The 26,500-nt window shown below is 37.2% G+C and overlaps 1 protein-coding gene across 2 annotated transcripts in view; it reads left to right on the top strand.

Moving 5' to 3' along the window:
* Positions 1-26,500, top strand: part of Itgbl1 (integrin subunit beta like 1) — a 279,024-nt gene that overhangs the window by 241,340 nt on the left and 11,184 nt on the right. For both annotated transcript variants that reach the window (XM_060391671.1, XM_021648794.2), the window contains exon 8: positions 17,860-17,976. In XM_060391671.1, coding sequence (XP_060247654.1) covers positions 17,860-17,976 — 117 coding nt within the window. The remainder of the gene's footprint in view (positions 1-17,859; positions 17,977-26,500) is intronic.

Consider the following 26,500-nt stretch of genomic DNA (forward strand, 5'->3'; position numbering starts at 1 on the left):
GTTAGGCCACAGAGGAGGACTTTACAACCAGTCCTGAAGATAGCTGATAAAACAGGGTCTGATGAAAGGGGAGGAGGTCCCCCCCATCAGTGGACTTGGAAAGGGGCAGGGTGAAGATGAGGGAGGGAGAGTGGGATTGGGAGGGAATGAGGGAGCAGGAAACAGCTGGGATACAAAGTTAATAAAATGTAACTAATAAGAAAAAAATTAAAAATAAAAAAAAGAATTGCCATCTCTGTTACTGACTCTTTCAAGGTGTTGTATAATTTCAAGGTGGCTCTTGAAAAATATGTAAACAAAGTATTGATAGTTACTTCTGAAAGAACTGTCCTATTTTATTGTACAATAGACAAATTCCTACTGGTTATAAATGACCAACCAACATATTTGTTTATAACTAATGCATAAATAACTATAACAAACATTATCAAGAGAAAATTGACAAGATAGACTATTAGGCAATACCCATGTAAAAATGGAGAGTTTAAAGAATGCTGTTTCTGCTGATTTTTCTTCTTGGTGATTTGTTTCCTTGTATGTATCTGTTAATCTTTTACTTGAAGCCTATATGTGATGTCTACTAAATGCTAAATATTAGTGAGACACATAATCAGTCTCTTTTCTACAATGATGACACATAAACTTTGAGAGTAAAAATACTGGTATTAGGCTTCTTTCTCCTGTGTTCAAGGTTACCCAAATAGTCACAGCTTTATCTTTTCCACTTTCAATGCTTGAAGTGCCTGTGCAGGCTTTTTTTCTTCAGGACAATTGTTTTTAAAAGTTTGTAGTTTCTTGCTCTTGTTTCAGCTCAGCTTTTGCATCTGGTCATTCAGAAGAATTGCATTAATTCCCCTGAAAACAGTAATGAAAGCATTTTAGATATGTCATGTTATTTGAATTTTGTGTTGTTAGAAGCTAAAATGTAAATATTGTACACTTCATCTTTATTGATATAATATTTTTAAAAATCACAATTATTAAAAACCTCACATATAATTATCACATTTCTACTGGGTATTGCGGCCAAGGACTGGGCAGTTGAATCAGGAGGGTTGTTAGTTCAAAGTCATCCTATCTAATCAACAACAATAAAAACAACAAAAAGTCACATTCTTGAAGAAAAAAATAATAAACTGAAGTGGAAGATAAATAAGAAACTTAGAAGGGATTATGTTTAGAATGTTTATTAATTATTCTTCCCACAAAGCAGCTACAATTTTATTTAAAACATGATTCTAAGAATTAAATTCCCACTGGCATTACTGCAGTGACTCATTACGAGCATGTTGTGGGTAGGCAGTACATTCTGCAAATGTCAGGCACTCAGACGTGTTGAAACGGAAGACGATTCAAGACATAAGTAATCAGGCTTCATCCAACACTTTGTGCCTTGTGTGATAGAGAGTTATCATTGTGTAAAGCACATGAGAATTTAGCCTGTGTTTGTTCTCCTTTAATGCATTCACTTCTTTTTCTGAATTCTTTTACAGGATAGTATTAGTGTCATTGTTTAGAGTGAATGGTCTATTTGTTTTGATAAACATCAGTGAAAACAACTCTTTCCACACAGGACCAGTGTCATTCTTTTCTTCTGACTTCTTGTCACTTCAAAGAATACATTACACTTCAAACAATGACATAGAAACTTGAGAGAACTGTGTTTTCATGTGATTTGCTCTGTTTTCTTTGTTTTTATTTTCTGATATGAAGTTCTGTGATTTTTTTAGAAGATATGAATGAGGCTCATAGCATGGTTATTCTCATAATCTAATAGGACCCTAACTAAGTCCACGTTTTATTTCAAGAAAATGGCCATAATCTTTCTATGGAGAGGAAGATGTAAGAACTTACCTAAAATAGTACATGGTCCTTCTTAGTCAGCCTACCAACTTTGTTTCCCATCTGAAGGCTGGAAAGTAAGCTGACCATGTCCTTAAAATTAAGATTATCAGGTTTTTGACATTTCCAAGATTAAAATTTCTGAGTTTGAGGTATGATTGATGGCATTCTTAAAATAACAAGAATAAAAACAAAAATTAGTTTTCATCTTGTATGTTGTGCAAAGGGTAATTTCTCAAAATTGGACATAAATTTTACAAAATTGGACTTACGTAGATAAGCATTTTATAAACATATTATTGAAAATATCACAGTTTAGATACTAGAAAAATTGTGTACAAGGCTTTCCTTTTGAATTTTTAAACTGTGATTTTTTATCTTAATATAGGAGCTGAAGTAATGGTTCAGCAGTTACGAGCCCCTGCTCTCCCAGGACCCAAGTGCAGTTCCCTGCACTATGTCCTAGCCAACAACCATCTGAAACTCCAGTCTCGCCTCTGTGGTAGAAAGAAAATGAGGTTTGAATCATAGTTTATGTTATTTTTAGAAACCACATAAGGTTGAAATAATGAGATAACACCCTTTGCAAGGCTAGATGATTACCTTGGCAAACCATTAGAAATGAAAAAGGCTTGTTATTCCTTTTCCAGTTTTCAATTTTTGGAGACTTTATGGAAGACACAGAATATTCTATTAGTGCAGCATTTATTCTAATTTTTTCACAGCACTCCATGGCAACTTTATTATGTTGTTCTAAGAATGAATGTCCAAATAGAAGGATGGGCATTATTTGTACTTTAAAATCAGGAACAAGCTTTCCTTTATAAAAACTGATGAGTGATGTGTGATGTCAATGTGGGTGGAATTCAAAGGCTGTTTTTGTTTATCTGCTTGTTTTGAACCGGAAGGCAAATGTACTATTTCACCTTCAAATCTCTGAGACAAGGCTACTTCATTCCCCCAGAAAAAAATATTTGTACTTAGATGAAATGGTACAGAATATTATAGTTCTCAAATGCTTAATTTCTTCTCACAGAAATTTCAAGGGAACTTAGGATGTGTTTGGCAGGCACTTTTTTTCTACTGCAATCAGGTTGCTATGGTAAACCTATTATTTTAGAAAAAATAGCAAAGCAAGACTATGTTAGTAAAGTGCTAATCTCTTTTCTGTTTTATGTGAGCCTCTAATTACTCTCCGACTATTGAGCATGTGCTTCAAGCATGGTTTACACAATTTTATAAAAAGAGAAAAATAAGATCGTAGACAGTGAGCATTTTGTTACCATCGCGGCAGGCACAGTCAGTGAAAACAGGCTCTTTTTATTAATTATTTATTACAATTAATTCACTTTGTATTCTGACTGTGGTTCCCTCCCTCATCTCTTCACAATCTCTCCCCCCTCTTTTCCTCCCATGCCCTTTCCCTAGTCCACTGATAGGAGAGATCCCCTCCTATTTGACTGTAGCCTATCAGGTCTCATCAGGACTGGCTGCATTGTCTTCCTCTGTGGCCTGGCAAGGCTGCACCCTCAAAGGGAGGTAATCAGAGAACCTGCTGCTGAGTTCATTCCAGAGACATTCCGTGCTCCCCATTCTAGGGAACCAATGGAGACTGAGTCTATGGGCTACATCTGAGCAGGGGTTTTATAGGTCCTCTCCATGCATGGTCCTTGTTTGGGGTATCTCTGCAGGGCCAGTGAGGTAACCCAGAAACAGAAAGACACACATTGTATATACTCACTCATAAGTGGTTATTAGACATATAAGATAAATGTACTAAAATCTACAGTCATAAAGAAGCTAAACAACAAGGAAGACCCTAGGGAAGATGCTCAATCCTCATTCAGAAGGGCAAATGTGATAGACATTAGAAGCAGAAGACAGGGAACAGGACAGGAGCCTACCACAGATAGCCTCTGAAAGACTCTACAGATTGTAGCAGAGGCTGAGTCTCATAGCCAAAATTTGGGCAAAGTGCATGAAATTTTATGAAAGAAGGGAGAGATAGAAAGACCTGGAGGGGACAGGAGCTCTAAAAGGAGACCAACAGAGCCAAAAAGGGGGATCTTCTTAAATAATCTCAGAGTGGAAAGTCCAAATTTTGGTTTAATTGAAAAGTGAAGTGAGAAAAGAAGTAAACAAATTTTATCTAAGTAATTGAAACATATACACTAACATGTTTTATTAGGTTTCCGTAATGACAATACTGTAATATAATGATAATGTGTAATGCTTTTGGAACATCTATTGGACACAGATCCTTGAAAATGACCTTTCTGTCCATTATACATTTTAGCTTTTATAATAATCTTTGATAATGTGCATTATTACTGTTCTCGTTATAGAAATGATGATTAATTAAGTCTAACTTATTCTTCTAAATAATCATGTTTACTGGAAGATCTGCCAAGATCAAAATCCAGCCCTATTTAAAGTTAAGACTATTCCTCTTCTTTCAGAGGACCCAAGTTATAGTGCCCATGTGGGTGGACCTACAAGTGCCTCTAAACTCTAGCTGCAGGTGATGCATGGCCTTTTATGATCTCTATAGTCATCTGCAATCACATACGCACACCTACCTATATACAAACATGGAGAGACGCATATCTACCTCTCTGTCTATCTATCTATCTATCTATCTATCTATCTATCTATCTATCTATCTATCTATCTATCTAACATCTTTAATTATATCCCTTCCTAACACTTGACTGTAAAGCTTAACCCTGCATTACTAGAAAGCTTTGCTAGCCCTGTAGTGCCTACTCATACATTTTTACTTCTATTCACTGATTATTGATGGTACTTAAATATCTTCTAAAATACTGTGTCTTCAGTAGCTGTCATGATAGTTGATATTCATATTTTGTGTTGACTGAACAACAAAGCTGTGATCACATGAATACTAATAATCAAAGGTTGTGAGTCTTTGAATAAGAACATGTACGTTCTCTATGTCATACTCTTTGAAGGAAGCTATGTTCATCACAGAAACACCTTCATATGAAATGAGAAGTTGTGTGTGGATTCATATGTACAAGTGTGTGGATGTTGGGGAGAACTACAAGAGCCAGGAAAGAAACAGAAAATCAAAAGGAATCACAGAGAAGGAAGAAGGGAAAGAAGAAGGATGAGAGACATATAGCCTGAGAAACAAAATTTGCCTTCATTAATTTCATATAGTCTTTTGAAAGTTTACACTATTTTTTTTTCAATGCAGTTTATTCAGGAACATTGAACAATCCTCGGACCCCGGGGAAAGCCAGCCCACAGCTTAAATAGCCTCTGGGTAGCCAACCCAGGCGTGCCACGGGGGCAATGCAGATAGGTCCACATACATGGAAGCAAGCCAAATCCTCGGCCTTAGCCAAATGTGGAGTTGTTCGTGACAGAGAGCCCTCACCATCGGGAAGGTGGAAGGCGGAAACCAGCTCCATCTTTAAGGCATAGCATTCCGCAGCTCTCTACAGTTCCCCCTTTTTGTTTTAGACGCATCAGGCAAGAGTAGAGGTCTGATCTCTGATATTAGAAATAAATTGGGACTTTGTACAGATGTTCATTTAGGTGTCATCCACCCAAAGAGCATCAGACCCGTCCGATACCTTTTTCTCAGAGGCGGGACCTGGGGCATCAACCCGCATGCAATCAGACATGCTCTTCTCTGGGTCCAAAGCGGCTGACCCTGAGTGCAGTGCTTAGCTTCGCATCCTGAGCGTATCATTTTAGCTTTTTATGGTATCCAACCATGCTTGGGGAGAATGTCCTGCTTCAATGGCTGTAAAGGCCTGAATGATCATGGCTGCATCACACTGTTGTGAGACTCTAATCTTGCATATATACCACAGGCAAACCAAGGAGACCAACACCAGAAGGCCTGCTAACACTCCCATGCCCGCCCATTCCTTCAGATGATTCATGGCTGCAGCAATCCATGTTGATAATCCTGTGGCTAGTCCTGCGTCCACTCCGGTAGAATTTACTGTGACAATGGCCACTCTCAGCTGCTCCATCGTAGTATCGAATTCTCCAGTCCAATTACCTAAAATATAGCTCGACAATTGTTTAGACAGATTTGCAGCACAGGAAAAATTCTCATGTTGTATGCTAGTGACACAAAGTCCAGCATACTTTTATTGACAGCCAGGTTGAGCGATTTGCCATAGGATATCAATTTGCTCCTGCAAGAGGTCAGTCCTCTGATTGAACACCATCAAGCTTCCTTTTAGTTGAGCATTAATTCCTTTATGTACAACGAAGGCATGAGCTATGGTCTCCTGAACCTACTCAGACCTCGGACACCACCACTGCTAGTTCTAGAACTGACGCAGGATGTTCCAACGAGGGGTTAAGGCTTCTCATAATATTTCCTATAAGCCCACACCTGTTTGTCTATATCCCCCATTTTTATTCATTATTAGCCAGATAGAGCCAAGTAATTGTGGTAATGATACTTGCTTTTTTGCCCAATGCTGGAATGCTAGGAAATTTAGGTATGCCCTGGTTACTCGCATGCCTCACTGGGTGCCTGTGCCCATTGATGCCCCTCACGCTATGACTCTCTTCAGACAGAAAAGGGAGCTTGGAACTACAGCCACCATTGTTACTACCATCTCATTGACGGCTGTTGGAGCTACCACCAGGGCATTAGCCATGAGTCATACTGGGCAGAAAGTTTACACTATTAACTTCTATCAGAAATGAACTTTTCTAGAGCACTTCCAAACAGTTCTCCATTTCACCAGCATAAACTATTTCCCCTGTGAATGCCCTCTTTTTGTTCACTAGTCTTCATTTACATTTACTCTTATATGACTGTTCATGAAATTATACATATGAATGGATATACATGTACATATACAATATCGCTAATGCTTACCTACCAGGATGACTGTTTAAAATGAGCTTTATTTACGCAACTTTCTTGCCTTGCTATGGTTTGATTTAAATGAATTAAGTAGTAATTTTCAAAAATCAGATTTATCAATACTTTCCTTTACATTTCTGGCTTGGAAATCTTTACATGTCATGTTTTTTTATTATGGTTATTTTTTATTTCGCTTAATAAAGAGTCAGAATTCTTCCTACAAGAATTGTACTGCTTAGATTTTTTTTTTAAATTTTTCATCAATTACACTTTATTCATTCTGCATCCCCCCATAAGCCCCTCCCTCCTCCCCTCCCAATCCCACCCTCCCTCCTCCCTCTGCTTGCATGCCACTCCCCAAGTCCACTAATAGGGGAGGTTCTCCTCTCCTTTCTGATCTTAGTCTGTCAGTTCACATCAAAAGTGGCTGCATTGTCCTCTACTATGGCCTGGTAAGGCTGCTCCCCCCCAGAGGGAGGTGATCAAAGAGCAGGCCAATCAGATTATGTCAGAGGCAGTCCCTCTTCACATTACTATGTAACCCAATTGGACTCTGAACTGCCCTGGGCTACATCTGTGCAGGGGTTCTAGGTTATCTCCATGAATAGTCCTTGGTTGGAGTATGAGTCTCTGGGAAGTTCCCTATGTTCAAATTTTCTTGTTCTGTTGCTCTCCTTGTGGAGACCCTGTCCTCTCCAGCTCTTACTATTTCCCACTTCTTACCTAAAATTCCATTCACTCTGCCCAACAGTTGCCCATCAGGCTCAGCATCTGCTTTGATAGTCTGAAGGGCAGAGGCTTTCAGAGGTCCTCTGTGGTAGGTTCCTAGGTTGTTTCCTGTTTTCTTCTTCTTCTGATGTCCATCCTCTTTGCCTTTCCGGATAGGGATTGGACATTTTTGTTAGGGTCCTCTCTCTTGCTTAGTTTCTTTAGATGCACAGGTTTTAGTGGGTTTGTCCTATATTGTATGTCTATATGAGTGAGTATATACCATGTGTGTCTTTTTGCTTCTGGGACAACTCACTCAGGATGATCCTTTCCAGATCCCACCATTTACCTGCAAATTTCATGATTTCCTTATTTTTCATTGCTGAGTAATATTCCATTGTGTAGATGTACCACAATTTCTGCATCCATTCTTCAGTTGAGGGGCATCTGGGTTGTTTCCAGCTTCTGGATATTACAAATAAAGCTGCTACAAACATGGTTGAGCAAATGTCCTTTTTGTGTACTTGAGCCTCTTTTGGATATATGCCCAGTAGTGGTATGGCTGGATCTTGAGGAAGCGCTATTCCTAGTTGTCTGAGAAAGCGCCAGATTGATTTCCAGAGTGGTTGTACAAGTTTACATTCCCACCAGCAGTGGAGAAGGGTTCCCCTTTCTCCACACCCTCTCCAGCATGTGTTGTCACTTGAGTGTTTGATCTTGGCCATTCTCATGGGTGTAAGGTGAAATCTCAGGGTTGTTTTGATTTGCATTTCCCTAATGGCTAGTGAGGTTGAGCATTTCTTTAAGTGCTTCTCTGCCATTCGGTATTCCTCTAGAAACTGAAAAGCTTCTGTAAAGCAAAGGACACTGTCATCAAAACAAAGCGACCACCTACAGATTGGGAAAGAATCTTCACCAACCCTTTATCTGACAGAGGACTCATATCCAGTATATATAAAGAACTAAAGAAGCTGAAAAGCAGCAAACCAAGTAATCCACTTAAAAAATGGGGAACAGAGCTAAACATGTCATGTTTGGAACAGCCTTTTCCATCTAATGGTTAGGAAACTTCTATCCTATTCTCGTCTCAATATTTTGTGATTCAAACTTTTAGATATAAATGCTGAATCTACCAGATTAATTAACTTAGTTAAAGATGGTTCAATAAAGGAACTGAATATTTTTTTTCAAAGATGACCCGGTCTATAATAAACTTATTTTTAAATAACCTCATAAGGGCTGGAGAGATGGGTCCATGGTTAAAAAGTGCTGGCTTGTCTTACAGAGAATCCAGGTTTGCTTCTAAGCACCCACATAGCAGATCAAAACCAAATACAGTTCCAGAAAATCTGATGTCCTTTTCTAGATTCTAAGAGTACCAAGTCCATGTGTTTTATATATGCAGTCAAACACACATACTCATAAAATAATTGTATTTTTTTAAATTTAAAAATAACATATTAAGCCCATAAGATATATATTTACTTTAGACCTTGTGAATTATTATAATTACACACTTAGATCTAGAAATACAATAATGCCTTAATGCTAGTGAGTCCTTTCCCTCTGCTCCCAAGGTGCATGCTTCCTCCCTTTGAAGATATCATTTCCCTCACAGTAATCACATGTGTGATTTCCTTCAAGTTTTCCTCCTAAGTCTTTGTTCTTAGTTCTGCAGTGTTTAGACTTGCCTGTTGGGGAAGGACACCATCAAATTTAATGTGATATTTTCCAAGCAGCTTCTTGCTTTGAAGATTCTTATGTTACTGTATGTTGGAAACATAGCTCAGAAGTTATGATGCTTACCTACTGTACCTTCGAAGGACACAAGTTCTACTCCCAGCACTCACATCAGGCAGTCCACAGCTATCTGTAACTCCACCCCTGGATCTTCTGCTACCCCTGGTATTCAGGGACACCTGCACTCATGTGTGTGTCCATGTGCATATACACACAAAGACATACACATGCACACTCAAGCACAATTTAGAAACAAATAAAATTAAAAGATTCACATATTGCATCTATCAGCGTTTCATTTTAACTTTTTTGTGGTGTTCCATTTAAGGTGTGTAAACAGTCTATAGTTATGGAACATTTGAGGCATTTCACCTTTGATATTATAAGGGGAGAGTGTTGCTGGGAGTGTTATGAAATATCTCCTGGTGCAAAGATGTATGTTTTTCTCAAGTTGCTAAAACTAAAGTTAATATAACCATTGCTGTTTCTAGAATCTTCACATCAGCACTATTTAATAATGTCAAATAATCCTAAAATTCTACCTATTTGTACTCTGTGAAAGACTTCTGCTTCAGAGCCATCTCCTGTGTTTACTGTGGTTTTTAAAATTCTTGTTCACCTGATAGGTCTGTGGTAAAACATTGAGTCCTAGTTTAAGTAAGAGGAGGCTTTGTTCATGTTTCGTGGCCCGTGTCAACTGCCCACCTGCAGAAGTGCCCTTTCATCTCATCTTTAATGATTGTCTGTGTTTGTTATTGTGTTAGAGTCTCTGTGTATAGGGGATATGAGACAGTTGTCTGATTTGTTTTGCTAATTTGATCTCTCATTCTGTGGTTCTCTTTTGTACTATCAATAATTTTAGCGAATTTAAAGCTTCTAATCAAATTGTTAATATTTTCTTTTATACCTGTTTACCTAAACATCATGTGTGTGAAATATTGTCTTTCCTTTATGCTTCATGGTGCCATCTCATCCTGACAGAATGGTCACTGTTTTAGCACTGCTTCTCTAGTCGTTATGCTGCTTCTGTTGGTCTCTTCTTTCTTTCAAATACAACCGCCCATAATCAAGCCATAGCATATTAGAAAAGGTTTTTCTGCTTTCCTGTTCAACAGTGGTTTTATTGTTGTTACTATCATTCTAAAAATATATTGGCTTATAATATGTATAGAAGTCCTGATGAGATTTTTGTTTCTGATGAAATCACAAGAATGCGTCAGCTGGGGCTAATTTAAATTGTCAGTAGTACTGAAGGTTGAATCATTTCTTTATTTATCATTCCATTTAAGGATTTTGTTTTTTAATCCTGATAAGTATATGCAACATTTTATGAATACTTGATATATAGTAATATGTATGATATATTCTGTTCATATTCAAAATTATTCTTAATAGTGTTTTGCATGATTTATATTTCTGCCTTTACTATTTCCTGAAGCAACACTATTTGTTTTGCTTTTGTGTGTGTTCCTTATGTTTTTTCTTTCATATAGTATTTCACTGGCAAAGTTTTCCTGTGTGAATTTTAGCAGAACTGAGGAAATGTTTATAATTTTAACAATTTTAGAGTTTTCCAAGTTTTGTTGATAGCATTAAGAAATTATTATCATTAAAGCAATGTGTTTTGTTTATTTTTATCTCTTTCATGTCTTAATTTTCTACTTTAACAGTTTATTTATTACAGTAGGGGGATGTTTAGAGTATACCTCATTGGATCATTTCAAATGATTCATCTTAGTCTGACAGAAGACTACTTATCCTTTAAAAAAAATACACCTGTGCTCAGTGGTGCATGTGTGTAATTCAAACCCTCAGGGAGGTAGAGACAGGTGGATCTCTGTGAGTTTGAGAACAGCCTGGTCTGCAAAGCAAGTACAAGACAGTCACAGCTACACAGAGAAACCCTATCTTGAAAAAACAATAAAAACAGGGAACAGGATGGGAGCCTACTACAGAGGGCCTCTGAAGGACTCTACCCAGCAGTGTATCAAAGCAGATGCTGAGACTGATAGCCAAACTTTGGGCAGAGTGCAGGGAATCTTATGAAAGAAGTGGGAAATAGTAAGATCTGGAGAGGACAGGAACTCCACAAGAAGAGCAACAGAACCAAAAAAAATCTGGGCACAGGGGTCTTTTCTGAGACTGTTACTCCAACCAAGGACTATGCATGGAGATAACCTAGGACCCCTGCACAGATGTAGCCCATGGCAGTTCAGCATCCAAGTGGGTTCCATAGTAATTGGAACAGGGACTGTCTCTGACATGAACTGATTAGCCTGCTCTTTTATCACCTCCCCCTGAGGGGGGAGCAGCCTTACCAGGCCACAGAGGAAGACAATGTAGCCACTCCTGATGAGACCTAATAGATCAAGATCAGAAGGAAGGAAAGGAAGACCTTCCCTATCAATGGACTTCGGGAGGGACATGTGTGGAGAAGGGGAAAGGAAGGAGGGATTGGGAATGGAGAAGGGAGGGAGCTACAGGGAGAATACAAAGTGAATAAAGTGTAATTAATAAAAAAAGAAACAAAAATAAAAAATAATAAATAAATTAAAAAAATAATATTGTGATTTAGTTTACATATGCCTTGCCAGGCCACAGAGGAAGACAATGCAACCAGTCCTGATGAAATCTGATAGGCTAGGGTCAAATAGAATGGGAGGAGTACCTCCCCTATCAGTGGACTAGGGAAGGGGCATAGGGAAAGAAGAGGGAGGGAGGGTGGGATTGGGAGGAGATGAGGGAGGGGGCCACAGCCAGGAAACAAATTGAATAATATTTACATGAGAATAATTTTGTATTTAAACAAACAAATCATATTTCCATTGGCACCATATTAATTTAGCTTATTCATGAAAAACACTTCATTCAAATTTTGTAACAAAATATGCCCTTTACAAAATGATAAATCTCTTAGGGCCTTCAAAATGACTCTATACAGTAATACAGTTTAAATGCATTCATTTTGTGTTGCTAATATTTATGTACATAAGACAATTTCCTTTATGTTAGATTTGGTTGTTATTTGAATGTAAAGAATTACTCAGCATGTGTTTTTACCGTATGTCTTAGTATTTTAATGCAAGTGTAATTTTATTTTTGTATAAAAACATACCATTTGATAATAATATTATCTCCTTTTGTTTGATTTTATCATAGTTTTGTTCTTTTGTACTTTTAAGAACAATGTCTATAACAAGCATATTTCTGTCTTATCTATGATTTTGATTACTCCTATTAACCATGATATAGGATATTTTGTTTGAATAAATCGTTTTATAGAACTAAGTCGGTTATTGTTTTATCAAAGACACAAGAGTCTTCAAAGGGTCTGGGTTTAGCTCAATGACATATCTGAGCTTCTTCATGTAAGATAGTTTTAAAATATAGAAAACAGCATGATATTTGGAAAAATACAGAAAAAGAAGTTTACAAGAGTGTATTTGGAGAGAATCCAAGATTCAGTATCTGTATAAAGATGAAAATCTGGCAAGATATACTGAGCAAAACAGTAATACCCAACAACAGCCTGTAGTAATATGAAAAGAAAAAAAAAATGAAGAGCTGATTCTCCATGACTTCTGAGCTACAGTACAAGATGATTCAGAAAACAGACCAGTTCAGTCACTGAAGGGATTGCTAATTAACGTTGTGTCAAGAGAATTGAACTGGGTCAACATGAGAATGAATTTGTAAGAACTGTTATCTCTTTTGAGTTTCTTCCTCTGCCTTGCACTGCTGTGCTGCTCATTTGCAGCTTAATATAGTTTCTCTCTCTCACTCATTTGTTTTGTTATAGCTCCTATGCACAACCACCAGGCTTACACTCATACTAGAAAGAGGTTTGTTCATCTTTTCCTGACATTCATATTCAGTGCTTCCTACACACTGCTTATTTACAGAGAAAAGCATGATGCCATGTTTTCAAAGACCATGATATTTTAAAAGCAGTGCATCTGCTTAGGGGAAAGTATGTGAGGATTTTTTATGTAGACAAGGCTATGAATGGGTAAAAACCAATATGCAAGTGCTGATTCTTTGATAAGCTTATGATAAAATGTATTGTCACATCTAAAATGATCAGAGATGTTCATAACAATGTAAAATTTTCTGCTTCCTTTATCAATGGATGTTTTAAGATTTTTCAAATAGTTTTATATACAGCTGAACTTAAAGAGAAAGAAAGCCCTAGGGAAATTCAACTCTTTCAGAGCTGAACTTAAAGAGAAAGAAAGCCCTAGGAAAAATCAACTCTTTCTGTATTTCATAAAGGAATCATTGAAAACAATTGGCTTTCCATATACTAATATTAGCCAAATTGGTTTCATATTAATGGTCATTTTAGAGCCATAAAAAAAATCCAAATATTTTTTGGTTCTGTTGCTCTCCTTGTGGAGCTCCTGTCCCCATCCAGGTCTTTCTATCTTCCCCTTTTTGCATAAGATTCCCTGCACTCTGCCCAAAGTTTGGCTATGAGTCTCAGCATCCAGTGGACTGAGGGAGGGGTTTGGGAAGAGAAGAGGGAAGGAAAGTGAGATTAGGAGAGGTCGAGGGAGGGGGCTACAGCTGGGCTACAAATTGAATAAACTGTAATCAAAAAATTTTTATAATATTTGGTAATATGCACCTTTTCCAACTATCTTATTTTTAATCAATATTTAGTGAAATGAGGCAACCTCTTAAGAGAAGCAGAAAATGTAGAAATGGCTCTTTTCTTTTGCAAGATAATCCCATTTCAGGAACCTTACACAAAACACAATGTATATAAAATATAATTTTACAATATAAATTTATAATATAATATATTTTTAAATATAATTTTATATAAATTTATATAAAATATAAATATTTATATATTTATTCATATATTAGAGTACATTAGACTTTATTTTATTTTGTGGTCATGGTGTTATGACTACTAATAAGTCAGTGTCTTTAAGTGGTATTTAGTTCTTGCAAAATAAATATGGTCCTGGAAAAACATATGGACATCTTTGAAAGAAAATGTTTTATATCTTGATGAGCTAGGTAAAGCAAAAAATTAAAATTAATATTTAATTTAAATGAGATGTACTTTAAATTTGTTAATTATTGTCTATACATAGGGCTATGAACTGTGCATTTTTTTCAATAGCTGAATTAGAGTATTTCTGGGTTTTATGTATCAAATGTGAAATGCATAAAATCTATTTTTATCTGAACACATATATATATACATAGCTTCCTTCCTTCATTATTATTCTTTACTAATGTTTAATAATTAAAACTGCATAGTCAGCATTACTGACTTTTATACAAAGTATTAATGAACTGACTTTTTGTAAGTGTGAACTCTACATTAGCTACATTTAATTAGGGTAAGTAGTTCAAATAAGTGTAGAATACACTTTAGGCAAGTTTTGGAAGGATAGTACTGAGTATATTGACTGAATGAATTTTTTTGCATATTTATGCATAAGTAATGAATATTTTTCTTTATATATATATTTTTTAATTCTTTATTAATTACACTTTATTAACTTTGTATCCCCCCTGTGGTTCCCTCCCTCCTCCCATCCCAATCCCTCCCTTCCTCCACCCTCTGCATGCATGCCCCTTCCCAAGTCCACTGATAAGGGAGGTCTTCTTTTCCTTCCTTCTGATCCTAGTCAATTAGGTCTCATCAGGAATGGCTGCATTGTCTTCTTCTGTGTCCTGGTAAGGCTGCTTCCCCCTCAGGGGAAGATAATTAAAGAGCAGGCCAATCAGTTCATGTCAGAGACAGTGCCTGTTCCTATTACAATGGAACCCACTTGGATACTGAACTGCCAAGGGGTCTTAGGTTATCTCCGTGCATAGTCCTTGCTGAAAAGCTTCTGTAAAGCAAAGGACACTGTCCTCAGAACAAAACAACAGCCTATAGATTGGGATAGGATCTTCACCAACCCTATATCTGACAGAGGACTAATATCCAGTATATATAAAGAACAAAAGAAGTTAAACAACAAAAAATCAAGTAATCCAATTAAAAATGGGGAACAGAGCTAAACAGAATTCTCAATAGAAGAATATTGAATAGCAGAGAAACACTTAAAGAAATGCTCAACCTCATTAGCCATCAGGGAAATGCAAATAAAAACGACCCTGAGATTTCACCTTACACCCATCAGAATGGCTAAAATAAAAAACTCAAGTGACAACACATGCTGGAGAGGTTGTGGAGAAAGGGGAACCCTTCTCCACTGCTGCTGGGAATGTAAACTTGTACAACCACTCTGGAAAGCAATCTGGTGCTTTCTCAGATGACTAGGAATAGTGCTTCCTCAAGATCCAGCCATACCGCTCCTAGGCATATATCCAAAAGAGGCTCAAGTACACAAAAAGGACATTTGCTCAATTATTTGTAGCAGCCTTATTTGTAATAGCCAGAAGCTGTAAACAACCCAGATGCCCCTCAGTGGAGGAATGGATGCACAAATTGTGGTATATATACACAATGAATTTCTTACCACACAGGTTTTTTTTTTAATATTTTTTGAATTTTCTTATAAATTTGTTTTCATTTACTTTAGCATTATTGATTATATTCTTTTTGTTTACAATGTATCATAAGTAGCACTCATTTGTACTAGACATATATGCTATCCTTCTCCTGTTCTTATTTATGATAATTTTAATTTTAGAGTAGTTTGTGAAACCACATTCATATCGCCAGAACTTTAAAACAGTTTGTAATACAATATCATTTCTTAAATAAAAGATACAGATTAATCCAACTCCTCTTTCAGTTAAGACAATAAATCTCCACATCACTGTCTTTCTACCTCAGTGGCAGAGTTGTTTGCCAACTGCCAGAGCAAGCAAAGGCGCAGTGGTAGATCGCACTGGGACAATCTCACTGTTCTGATAAGATTGAGGCCCTGATTATCGAGTACAAAGTTGTAGTTAGTGCTTTAGTAGTGAAAAGACACCAGATGAGAGACAGGAGCGATTCTGCCGTGTAACCTGAGTAGGCAGATGGCTTCATGGAGAGTACATATTTCCACTGGCTTCTCACCATTCACGGAATGCTGCAGAGGAGGTGATTGAAAGTACCAGAGTAGGAGGAAGTAAAGTACTTCAGCAATGTCTGTCTTCAGTGTGCAGCCACCATTGACTACATGCTTCACTAATGGTGGAAAAATGTTTCCTGAAGAATTCATGGTCATAAGTCACTTGGATCATCAGCCTCTGCAGTAGGCTGAAGTAGCAGGAACAGCCAGGACACAAGCTGCTGGTTCTGTGTGCTGTCCTGAGCTCTCTGTTTTATCTTGGAGCCTGTACCTTTGCTTGATAATCAGAACCCTAGCAAGAGGCTTTAATGTCTCTTCATCTGGCCACTAGAGTTCAAGAAGAAGGGCTGTCATTCAGGAAGAGACCCTTCTTTGTGTCTGAAGGTAGATCCATCCTCTAGTCGGAAGAGGAGTTGTCCAAAAGAAAACATGATTGAAAGTGTCTCATGTACAATATTCTATGTGGACACTGGCCCCACCACTCCTGCCAGGAACACTGAATCATTGCATTAGATCATCTGCAATTTCAGCTCTGAGACTGTATAATTCTATATACTATTTTTTTTTCCTCCATCATCACCAATGCCAAATTTCAACAGCATTGCTGGGTCAGCCCCAAAACGGCATAGGATCATGTCAGTGGGTTTGTAATTATGATATCTGAGCAAATGACTGGGAGGAACAGATGTCTTGAAGCACTGTCATCTGGATGGATTTCTGGCAAACCAGTCCAATTTCTCAGACAAAAGGAAGTTTCTTCCTGTGTAGTCGCATGATGCTATATTAAATAAGATACACTATAACTTAATAGTTAGGTAAACAATCTTCAAGGTCAGTAAGAATGGGTCTGAATTTTGATTCTAATCTTTACTAGCTGTTTCACCTTGAACAACTACTTAGCCTCAATGATATATCAACTTCTTGTCCTGTCAAATGGGTATAATGTGTCAGTGAATATGTGGGACTGTAAAAACAGAGGCAAAGCAAGTGATCATTGCTTGGCATCTAGGTACAACTGAAGAAATAATGGTGCCAATTTTTATCTCACTAGCTGAGGAGTGTCTCTAAGCATGAATCAAACTCATTCTTCAATATGTTTGTACTGTGATATTTTAAGCTAAATATAATAAAATTTGAAAGTCATAGGTTTTGATATTTGTTCCATATTGAAATGAATTTTATGAACTAGAGAATTGGACATAATAATCACTAAGTTATCAAACAGAAATAAACTTATGATTATTTTTCTCATGTGGTGTTCCACTCCCAAGTAAATTTTTTAAATAACCAAATTATGTTAAATTAAATGAAAAAATATACTGATCATATATGAATATTATATATATATATCATATATGATGCTTTGATGCTGTCATTTTAATGGTATACCCAGATTAAATTAGGTATTAAATAGTTTCAACATGGAATTCTCCCTCAGGGTTAATTAAAACAAAACAAAAGCGGCATAACATATGTGGCCAGCTTCTCAGAGAGCCACTGTCCTTTCCACTCCCAGGATTCTTGACATTTGTGTTTGACCTTCAGTGTCTCGTAGGGAAGGTGAAAAAAGCATTTGCTGAACAGTGTAGAAGACTGGGTTTTGAATGTACTTGTCTCCCTGAAGGCTCTTTCAGGCTGACTCTCCTCACACTGTTCTCTCTGGATCCCTTGTAGGCAAATGTGAATGTGGCAGATGCACCTGTTATCCTCCCGGGGACACCAGAGTGTACGGCAAGACCTGCGAGTGTGATGACCGGCATTGTGAGGACCTGGACGGTGTGGTCTGTGGAGGTAGCAACTGTTCTCTCAGCTGTACATCATCTGTGTGCTGCTTGTTTTGCCTGCCCTTCTTTATTGCTTATCCCTTTAAAATCACTTTGGGCAGAGTGCAGGGAATCTTATGAAAGAAAGGAAAGATAGAAATACCTGGAGGGGAGAGGAGCTCTACAAAGAGAGCAACAGAACCAAGAAATCTGGGTCTTTTCTGAGACTGATAACAGAGGTCTTTTCTGAGACTGATACTCCAACCAACGACCATGCATAGAGATAACCTAGAACCCCTGCACAGATGTAGCCCAGGACAGCTCAGTCTCCAGGTGGGTACCCTAGTAATAAGAACAGGGATTGTCTCTGACATGAACTCAGTGGCTATATCTTTGATCACTTCCCCCTAATGGGGGAGCAGGCTTACCAAGCCACAGAGGAAGACAGTGCAGCCAGTCCTGATGAGATCTAATAAAGATCAGATGAAGGGAGAGGAAGTCCTCCCCTATCAGTGGACTTGAAGAGGAGCATGGGAGGAGATGAGGGAGGGAAGATGGGATTGGGAGGAAATTATGGACGGGGCTACAGCAAGGATACAAAGTGAATAAACTGTAATTAATATAACATAAAAATTACTGTTCAAACGAAGTTAATAAATACACCATTAGGCCTAAAAAGCAATGTAGCTTTATTACCACTTTCATAAGCAGGAATTCTTGACTTGGGGATAAATGTGAAAAGACTGTCTAATCTAAATCAATTTCTAAGTTCTCTGCTAGTTGGTAGCAAGTGAAAGTTTTCCATGCAAGCGGGCATTTGTTCATTATTTCTGTTATTTTACTCGGAAACACTGATGGAGTAGTGCAATGTCACCCAGAAACTTTGGAGAAAAACTGTAAGATTACAGTCCAAATTGAAATTCAGCTTCTTGCCTTGCTCTTGGGATCTAAAAGCCCCCTGAAAATCAATTACCAAGACAAAGAATAAGGCAGAGTAAGAGTAGTCTGAAAAGCAAAATGAGAAGATGAAAGTCCAAGAGATGTAATGCTGAGATGAGCATCATCCAGGAGTGGGAATGTGGTTCTGTCAGTCTTAAAATGCTTTATATTATCAAGAGTGATAATATCGTTTGGCCACCCTTTGACTTCTAACCTTTGACTGTCATTTGGCAGCTCTCTTCTCATTCCATCATCATTATCCATCTTTCTATCTTTCTAAATTCATAGCTATCTTCCTGTGTACCTTGATTATCTCTACTCTCTGTAACCTACACTGAGACACATATATATACATATAATATTTATATATAATATATATTTATAGTTACATGTATGTAGTTGTATACATATATACAGTTCCTTCATGGTGGGGTCTTTTCCCAATGGCTTGGTCATATTATAGATAAGAATAAAGAATCAACATCACATGTAATGTACTAGTCATTCCTGGTGTTCCATCTGGTAACATACCTCAACAGTAAGGCCCAACATATATTCAATCTTTTGTATTTGTGGTAGCTAGGTTCCAGAAGATATAAAAATATGTCGTTTGACATATTTTTTATCCACTAATATTGAACTCAAGACGAGATATATCTGATTAAATTTCATCTAAAATGTGTATTTACACTCGGAAAAATAAACAAAATTACTTTTCAATACAGTACCACTCTTTGAATTATCAAAATTGGTAATAAAATAAGAAAAAATGAACAGAATGTGCACTGAAGGGACCATGGAAGAGAGACTGTTTATGAAATAAAAGCTAGAAAGGAAAGAAAACATAACATTCTTTGACCCTAGCTGGGACTATGAAACTGAACCACGGGGTTTTATGCCATTCCACATATGTGCTCTCATCCTTTAAGTAGTGAGATTGGAGCTGCACATAAATTTGGAAATGTGTGAGCCTGAAAATACAAAACTAGGATTAGTGCAGATTAGCTCTAGTTCATCTTAAATGCCACCGGAAAGGTCAACGGTGCTTCCTACCTTAGCTTTGTACTGACTTTCACATTGTGGTTTCATTAAGGTGGTGAAATAAAATAATGTGCTTTTAATTTCTGTATTTTCTGATTATTGCTTTATGGAAAAGATTACATGGACCTTGACTGTTTCAATATCATGGTTTTCTTCTATTTTTGGCTTAAAACACAGGAGATCCTCCATTGTGGATGATGTTTAAACTTGAAACAATTGTGGTAGTAAAGTACAGCAAATAGTTTGTAAGGAAGTCAAAAATTCTCATGACTTTTCTAACTAACAACAAGGATGTCTTTGTGGAGTTCCTAAAACCCATTTTGAGGAGACATAGAATGAGACTTGGGCTCTTATGGGGGTCAAGCTTGTCTTCTGAGATAGAAACAATAATATTCGTGTACTGTAGAGTTTAACTTGTGTATCTGGTCTATGATCTGAAGAGAAGACAATCATATAGCTATAACCCTCTGAAGCAGAATGCTGCATGTCTGACGCTGTATTCGTTTCTTCCCCACATCTTTAAAAGGAGACTGGTTTGGAATAACAATCTGAATATTTACTTGAACCTTAGAAGAGAGAATCTAACTCTAGAGAATAAGCAACATTTATAAACATTCATGATTTAATGATAGAGCGGGGTCAACCTGGGTGAATCCTACTCTCCTTTGCAGTGTTAGAGGGATGCAAGAGTTACGCTTTGCATTTACCAGTTGTCACATTGTTGAAAAAATGGGTCTTCATCGAGGGCACCTGGGATGGAGAAGTTGGGATATATCATGATTCTGTCTATATATATATATATATATATATATATATATATATATATATATATTTCTGAGCCTCATTTCTCACATCCTTCTGAATAAAGCAGCCAGATCTGCTTCAAGATGGCTTCCTTCAGGAAGTCATTTCCTCTGTATGCAATGCCTCCATGAGGCACGTGCCTCAGCAAGGTGCTGTGAGTGTGGATATAATCAAAGTATCTTCTTCTCTTCTCCCTCCATCACCTTCCCTGCCTCAAGTTATTTTTCAAACTTAGCAAAAAAAGACATCCATCAAATATAAAGAGATAAACATCCATCCACACTTAAAGAGAAAATGAAATTTTTTCCTAGTTTTGAAGCATAAAATTCTTCAAGTTGGAGTAGGCTTGGATTGGATTTACATTTTTGATTGAGTGGTGTTTTATATGAAAGTATCTAGTCTGTGAAGGCTAAACAAAGTCACATAGAATAAAAGGTATTTGTTACGTTGATGGAAGATGTTTCAAATCCTTCTGTCTTCTAAAAACATTTGTTTTATGTATATGAATATTCCCGAGGTTATGCATGAGCACCCAGTGCATGTCGGTACCCACAGCTACCAGGAGAAAGCATCAGATTCCTTGGAGCCAGAGTTTTAGGTAGTTATGAGCTGCTTAACACCGCTGCTGTGAAACAAACCTGGGTCCTCTGCAGCAGCAGTGAGTGTCCCTAACTGCTGAGCTTTCCCTCCGGACACACTTCCTTGTGTTCCTAACTGCTGAGTTACCCCTCGGGCACACTTCCTTGCATCCTTAGGTAATTCTTAGTTGACCCTGAACCAATTAGACAAGCTTTGGTTAGGGCACTTTACTCAATTGTTATTTAAAATAAAAAAGGTTTTGCCTCTATTTGTTATGCATTGTTATAGATTTTTTCCTTTTAATTCATTTTTAGTCGAATGAAAAGTAACAAGTGTTTTATAGTGTTTTCATGCTTAGTAAAGGCTGAGCCCCTCCCTTCTCCATCCTCTCACCTTCAGTGTTCCTACTTCTACCTTTTTCCCTACTTAGCCTCTGTTATTTTATTCTTCCCAATTCATCTTCCAAATATTATTTTTCCTGTCTAGCGGACCCCTTTTTAGCTGTTTCTGAGCTTATACCCTCACTTATTTTCACAAAAATATATTTATGTAAATGTTAGAAACTAAGAACATAAAGGAGAAAAGCATAGTATGTATCCTTCTGATTCTAGATAAACTCACTTAATATAATATGTTCTAGTTCCATTTGTTTCCTGCACATTTCATTATTAATTTTTCCAGAAAATAATGAATACTGAAAATTACTTTTAAATAAGTGTTTTCTTTGAAACACTTAACTAAGGAATAGCAAAAAATAATTAAATTTATTCATCAAAATATCATCCAAACCTGATGTTGGTGGCAGACACTTTTAATCCCAGCATTCCTGAGGCAAAGACTGGCAGAGTCTGAGACCAGCCTGTTCTACAAAGTGAGTTCCAGAACAACCAAGGCTACACAGTGAAACTGTGTCTTGAAAAGCCAAATATATATGTCACCCAAAATAATATCTGACATTTTATTGTATTTTTATAGGCTTCCTTTAAGAGGTAGAATTCTTTTGTAATTTAAATTTTTATTAATTAGTTTATTCACTTTGTAGCCCAGTTGTAGCCACCTCCCTCAGCCTCTCCCAACCCCACCCTTCCTTCCCTCATCTCCTCCCATGCCCCTCCCCAAGCCCACTGATAGGGGAGATCTTCCTCCAGTTCCCTCTGACCTAACCTATCAGGTCTCATCAGGACTGGCTGAATTGTTTTCCTCTGTGGCCTGGTAAGGATGCTCCCCCATCAGGGGGAGGTGATCAAAGAGCCAGCCACTGAGTTCATGTCAGGTACAGTCACTGTTCCCATAATTAGGGATCCCATGGTAGACACTGAGCTACCATGAGCTACATCTGTGCAGGAGTTCTAGATTATCTCCATGCATGATCATTGGCTGGAGTCTCAGAAAAGACCCCGGGCCCAGATTTTTTGGTTCTGTTTCTCTCCTTGTGGAGCTACTGTCCTCTCCAGATCTTTCTATCTCCCCCTTCTTTCCTAAGATTCCCTGCACTCTGCCCAAAGTTTGGCTATGAGTCTCAGCATCTGCTTTGATACCCTGCTGGGTAGAGTCTTTCAGAGACCTTCTATGGTAGGCTCCTGTACTATTCCCTGTTTTCTCCATCTTCTGATATCCATTCTCTTTGCCTTTCTGAATGAGGATTGATCATCTTACCCCGGGGTTCTTTGTTTTTAAATCTAAGTTTATTAACACCACTGAAATATTTTGGTAATATAGCTAGGGAAACTCCAAATTCTCCAGTACATTAAATTGTATTTATCATTCAGCTCTTACATCAATTAACAATCAAGAGACATACTCATGGGCCAGTCTGATCTTGAAAAATCCCTTAATTGAGACTTGCTGAGGGTTAAAGTTAACTAGTGCTCCTCTGTTTCAGGAAGCCAGTGATGGGACACCTACCGTTACTAAGTAAAAATGAAGCATGTGAGCAGTCTTCTTCTAGGTTGGGCTCAATGAATAAATTGAACATTTTGAGTTTGGACCTTGTGCTCAGTTTACCACCAGACTGATTCATGGGCTCACCTTGAGATTTAGTGAGATCGCTGCATGTTCAGACTGTGGCCAGAAAACTAATACAGCTTCTCACTCAAACACAGAAACTGTTTGAGAATATAGGCAGCAAATATGTAAACTGCAAACATCTGCATGTTTACCTAACCAGAAAGCATGTAAAAACCAAGAGCCAATATTGTTTATCCATTCCCCTAACAATAAAACCAAAGATGATTAAACCCACTCTGTCGAGTTAAGATAAATTAGCTATTGTATTCAAAGGTGAATGTAACTAATTTCATAATTTTAAACACATTAGTTTTGATTAAACCAAAATTGCAACCTCAAAACGAGTCATAAAAATGGCAAAAAGAAAATCAGTGTGAGGTAGGACCTTTCTTCATTTAATTAGCTTGTGGGTGAGTCATGTTCCATCACCACACAGGGTATGAAGATTTTCTTTGTGCATTTTTGTTAACAAATAAAATAAATATAACTTATAATTGGCATGGATTTCTTTTGAAATAATTCACTATTTAAAAATGCTTTGTCTGAGTGATAGTTCCTAAGATTTATTCATTTTCAGCAAGTCATAACTTCAGATTCTATAAAAAATATATTCCAGTGCTGTCTTACATGTGTTTAATTACTTAAGTGAATTTAAGTTTAATCAGGGTTTCCCTTTTCCATGTCCTACACCAGGATGAGAATGAGGAAAAGGCTGCCTATTGCTGTTTTTAATTCCCCCTTGCTCCTGGAATAGCTGCCCAGGAGTCCAATTTAAGAAGCGAGAAAGGATAATGAAGAGCCACCTCTTAATTACGCAATCAGTTCCTATTTCTTCTGGGATTTATCCTGCTCATGGCTGAATCTGAAGGAAACCAAACAGACTATGATTATAAATTTAGCAATGTCAGAAAACTGCTGGGTTCATATTCTGAGGAAGAGGAAGGCTTTCTAAGATGGACAGTGCAGAATTTAAGGGAGTGTCACCAATGGCATCTTAAAATCATATACCAGCCAGGACTGTGGTTAGCTAAGGACGTTGACCCTAACTCTGTATGGTGGCACTCCACAAATAGAAAGGAAGATGGATGTCAGAGTCCCACCCATGTCCTAAGCCTCTTCTGTCTTCATTTGTGCTCTGTCCTGCTCTCCAAACATGAGTTTTATTTTCATTATCATAGACAGCCTTTAATGTGTCCATCTTTCAGGGAAATAGAAAAGAGGAGGAAGAGATATAAAAGAATGGATGCATAATGCCTGCTTGTCTCATTCCCTTTAAAGTATAAGTTTCTTGAAAACTTCACTGAGAGAGTTTCTTTTATTTTTCATTTATTAGAGCCAAATCATATGACCATGTATATCAGATACTCTCCAAGTTGGAAATAGTATCACTTCTCTGAAACAAACAAACAAACAAACAAACATTGAGGTTTTTCTTAATATTAACAAAGGGAGAAAGATATCAGAGAGTAGAGGGAATTGTTTAATCAGTAAAAGATAAAATGGATTAGTTTACTTAAAACTGAGAGTTTGTGAGAACTTACTCTTCCTGCTTGGGCTCATTCACTTCTAAAACTCAAAATGGTGTGTACTGTTGGAAATATCAGTATGCGTTTGCTTAGAATCAGCCTCAACCTGTTCTTTGAGCTCCTAGATGAAGTCATTACTTGTCTGACCTTGTAGTTCAGTGTCTTAAGGGTCTTTAAACACAGGAGAGTCAACAAAGAGTCAATGTTTTTTATTCAACCTTCTGAAACTTCTTTATTTAATAAAATGAACTTATTTTTTTTTAGACAGAACACCAATGATTTTTCCCCATATGTGCAACATCTATTTCCACAGTTTATCTCATAGGCCCACATTCTACCATCAAGACAAAACTCACATCAACAGTTTCTCCTTATTTCCATTTAGACTTAATCATCAGTTACCTTCTACATTCTCCCAATTCATATTCCCTAACAGGCCTAACCACACTGAGTAACTTAAGTGATGTTGCAAATTGTTAATAATGCCACATCATCTAGTTTAATGTCTTCTGTCATTTCTCCATTCTTCTCAGGACAGATTGAAATTCTTTACCCAAAATATGCAACTTGCTATGTACTCATTTCTGAACTTTGCTCCCATTTTATAAACCATTTAGTCATTTTTCTTCAAAGAGTTGGCCTTCACTGCCTGAAACATGTCCAACTATTTCTTGTTCTAAAGATGTCTAGGCTCTCTACCTAGAACGTTGATTGTTGGATCCTCTTATGCCTGGTTTTGCTGAATACTTTTCTGAGTACCCTGGTTTGCCCAGTTCTCATTGTTGCATGAAGGAACAGCCTCCTCGAGCTCCAGTAACCCAAGTATAATTCTTGCTGTGACTTGTGTTCACCCTGGTAAACTATAAGTGTCATAAAAATAGTATCAATACATGCTTTATACTACTGTTTACAAACTGTTAATATAATACCCAGTGCATAACAAACATTTCTTGAGTTGATGACTGAATTATACTCATAAAGAATACACTATTAAAATTGATTAATAATTTAAGTAAAGTAAAGTATAAAATGACAAATCAAAATTTAAATGCCAATGCATTTTGATTATTGTCTGGTATAGTTGCTGATTTTATTTTGTAAAAGGATATATTAAATGATCTAATAAATGGCAAATATGATCCTTTTTTCCTTCATACATATTTCATATTATATTATTCTTTGTTAGGAACCACTGACTCTGTAATAGCAGACTGCCTTCCTTGACACTACAGATTTTCATGCAAAGTGAGAAGTAAAATGTATAGAAGTTTCAAAATGCAACTCAAAGTAGTGTAAAATGCTATAAAGTGTATGCACAGGCCTTGGATTTGAACCCAAGTAACACACACACACACACACACACACACACACACACACACACACATACACATGCACAAATAGAAAATAAATTCATAAGGGATTAAATGAATTCAACTTGCAGATATCAGAAAATTCTTTGTGGATGTATAGTCAGTCATTTGCTGAGATTTGTAGATTCATCAGGGCCTGGATATATTGCATATTGAGAGAGGAAGACATTCCACTTAAGCAAGTGTAAGAAATGCACAGGAAACTTGGGTCAGTGAGGTTAAAGGGAGAAGAGAAGACATAAAATTAAAATAACAGCTTAGAACTCTACTTTTTAGGACTCTACTG

This window comes from Meriones unguiculatus, chromosome 9 (genome assembly GCF_030254825.1).
Source record: "Meriones unguiculatus strain TT.TT164.6M chromosome 9, Bangor_MerUng_6.1, whole genome shotgun sequence".
NCBI lineage: Eukaryota > Metazoa > Chordata > Mammalia > Rodentia > Muridae > Meriones > Meriones unguiculatus.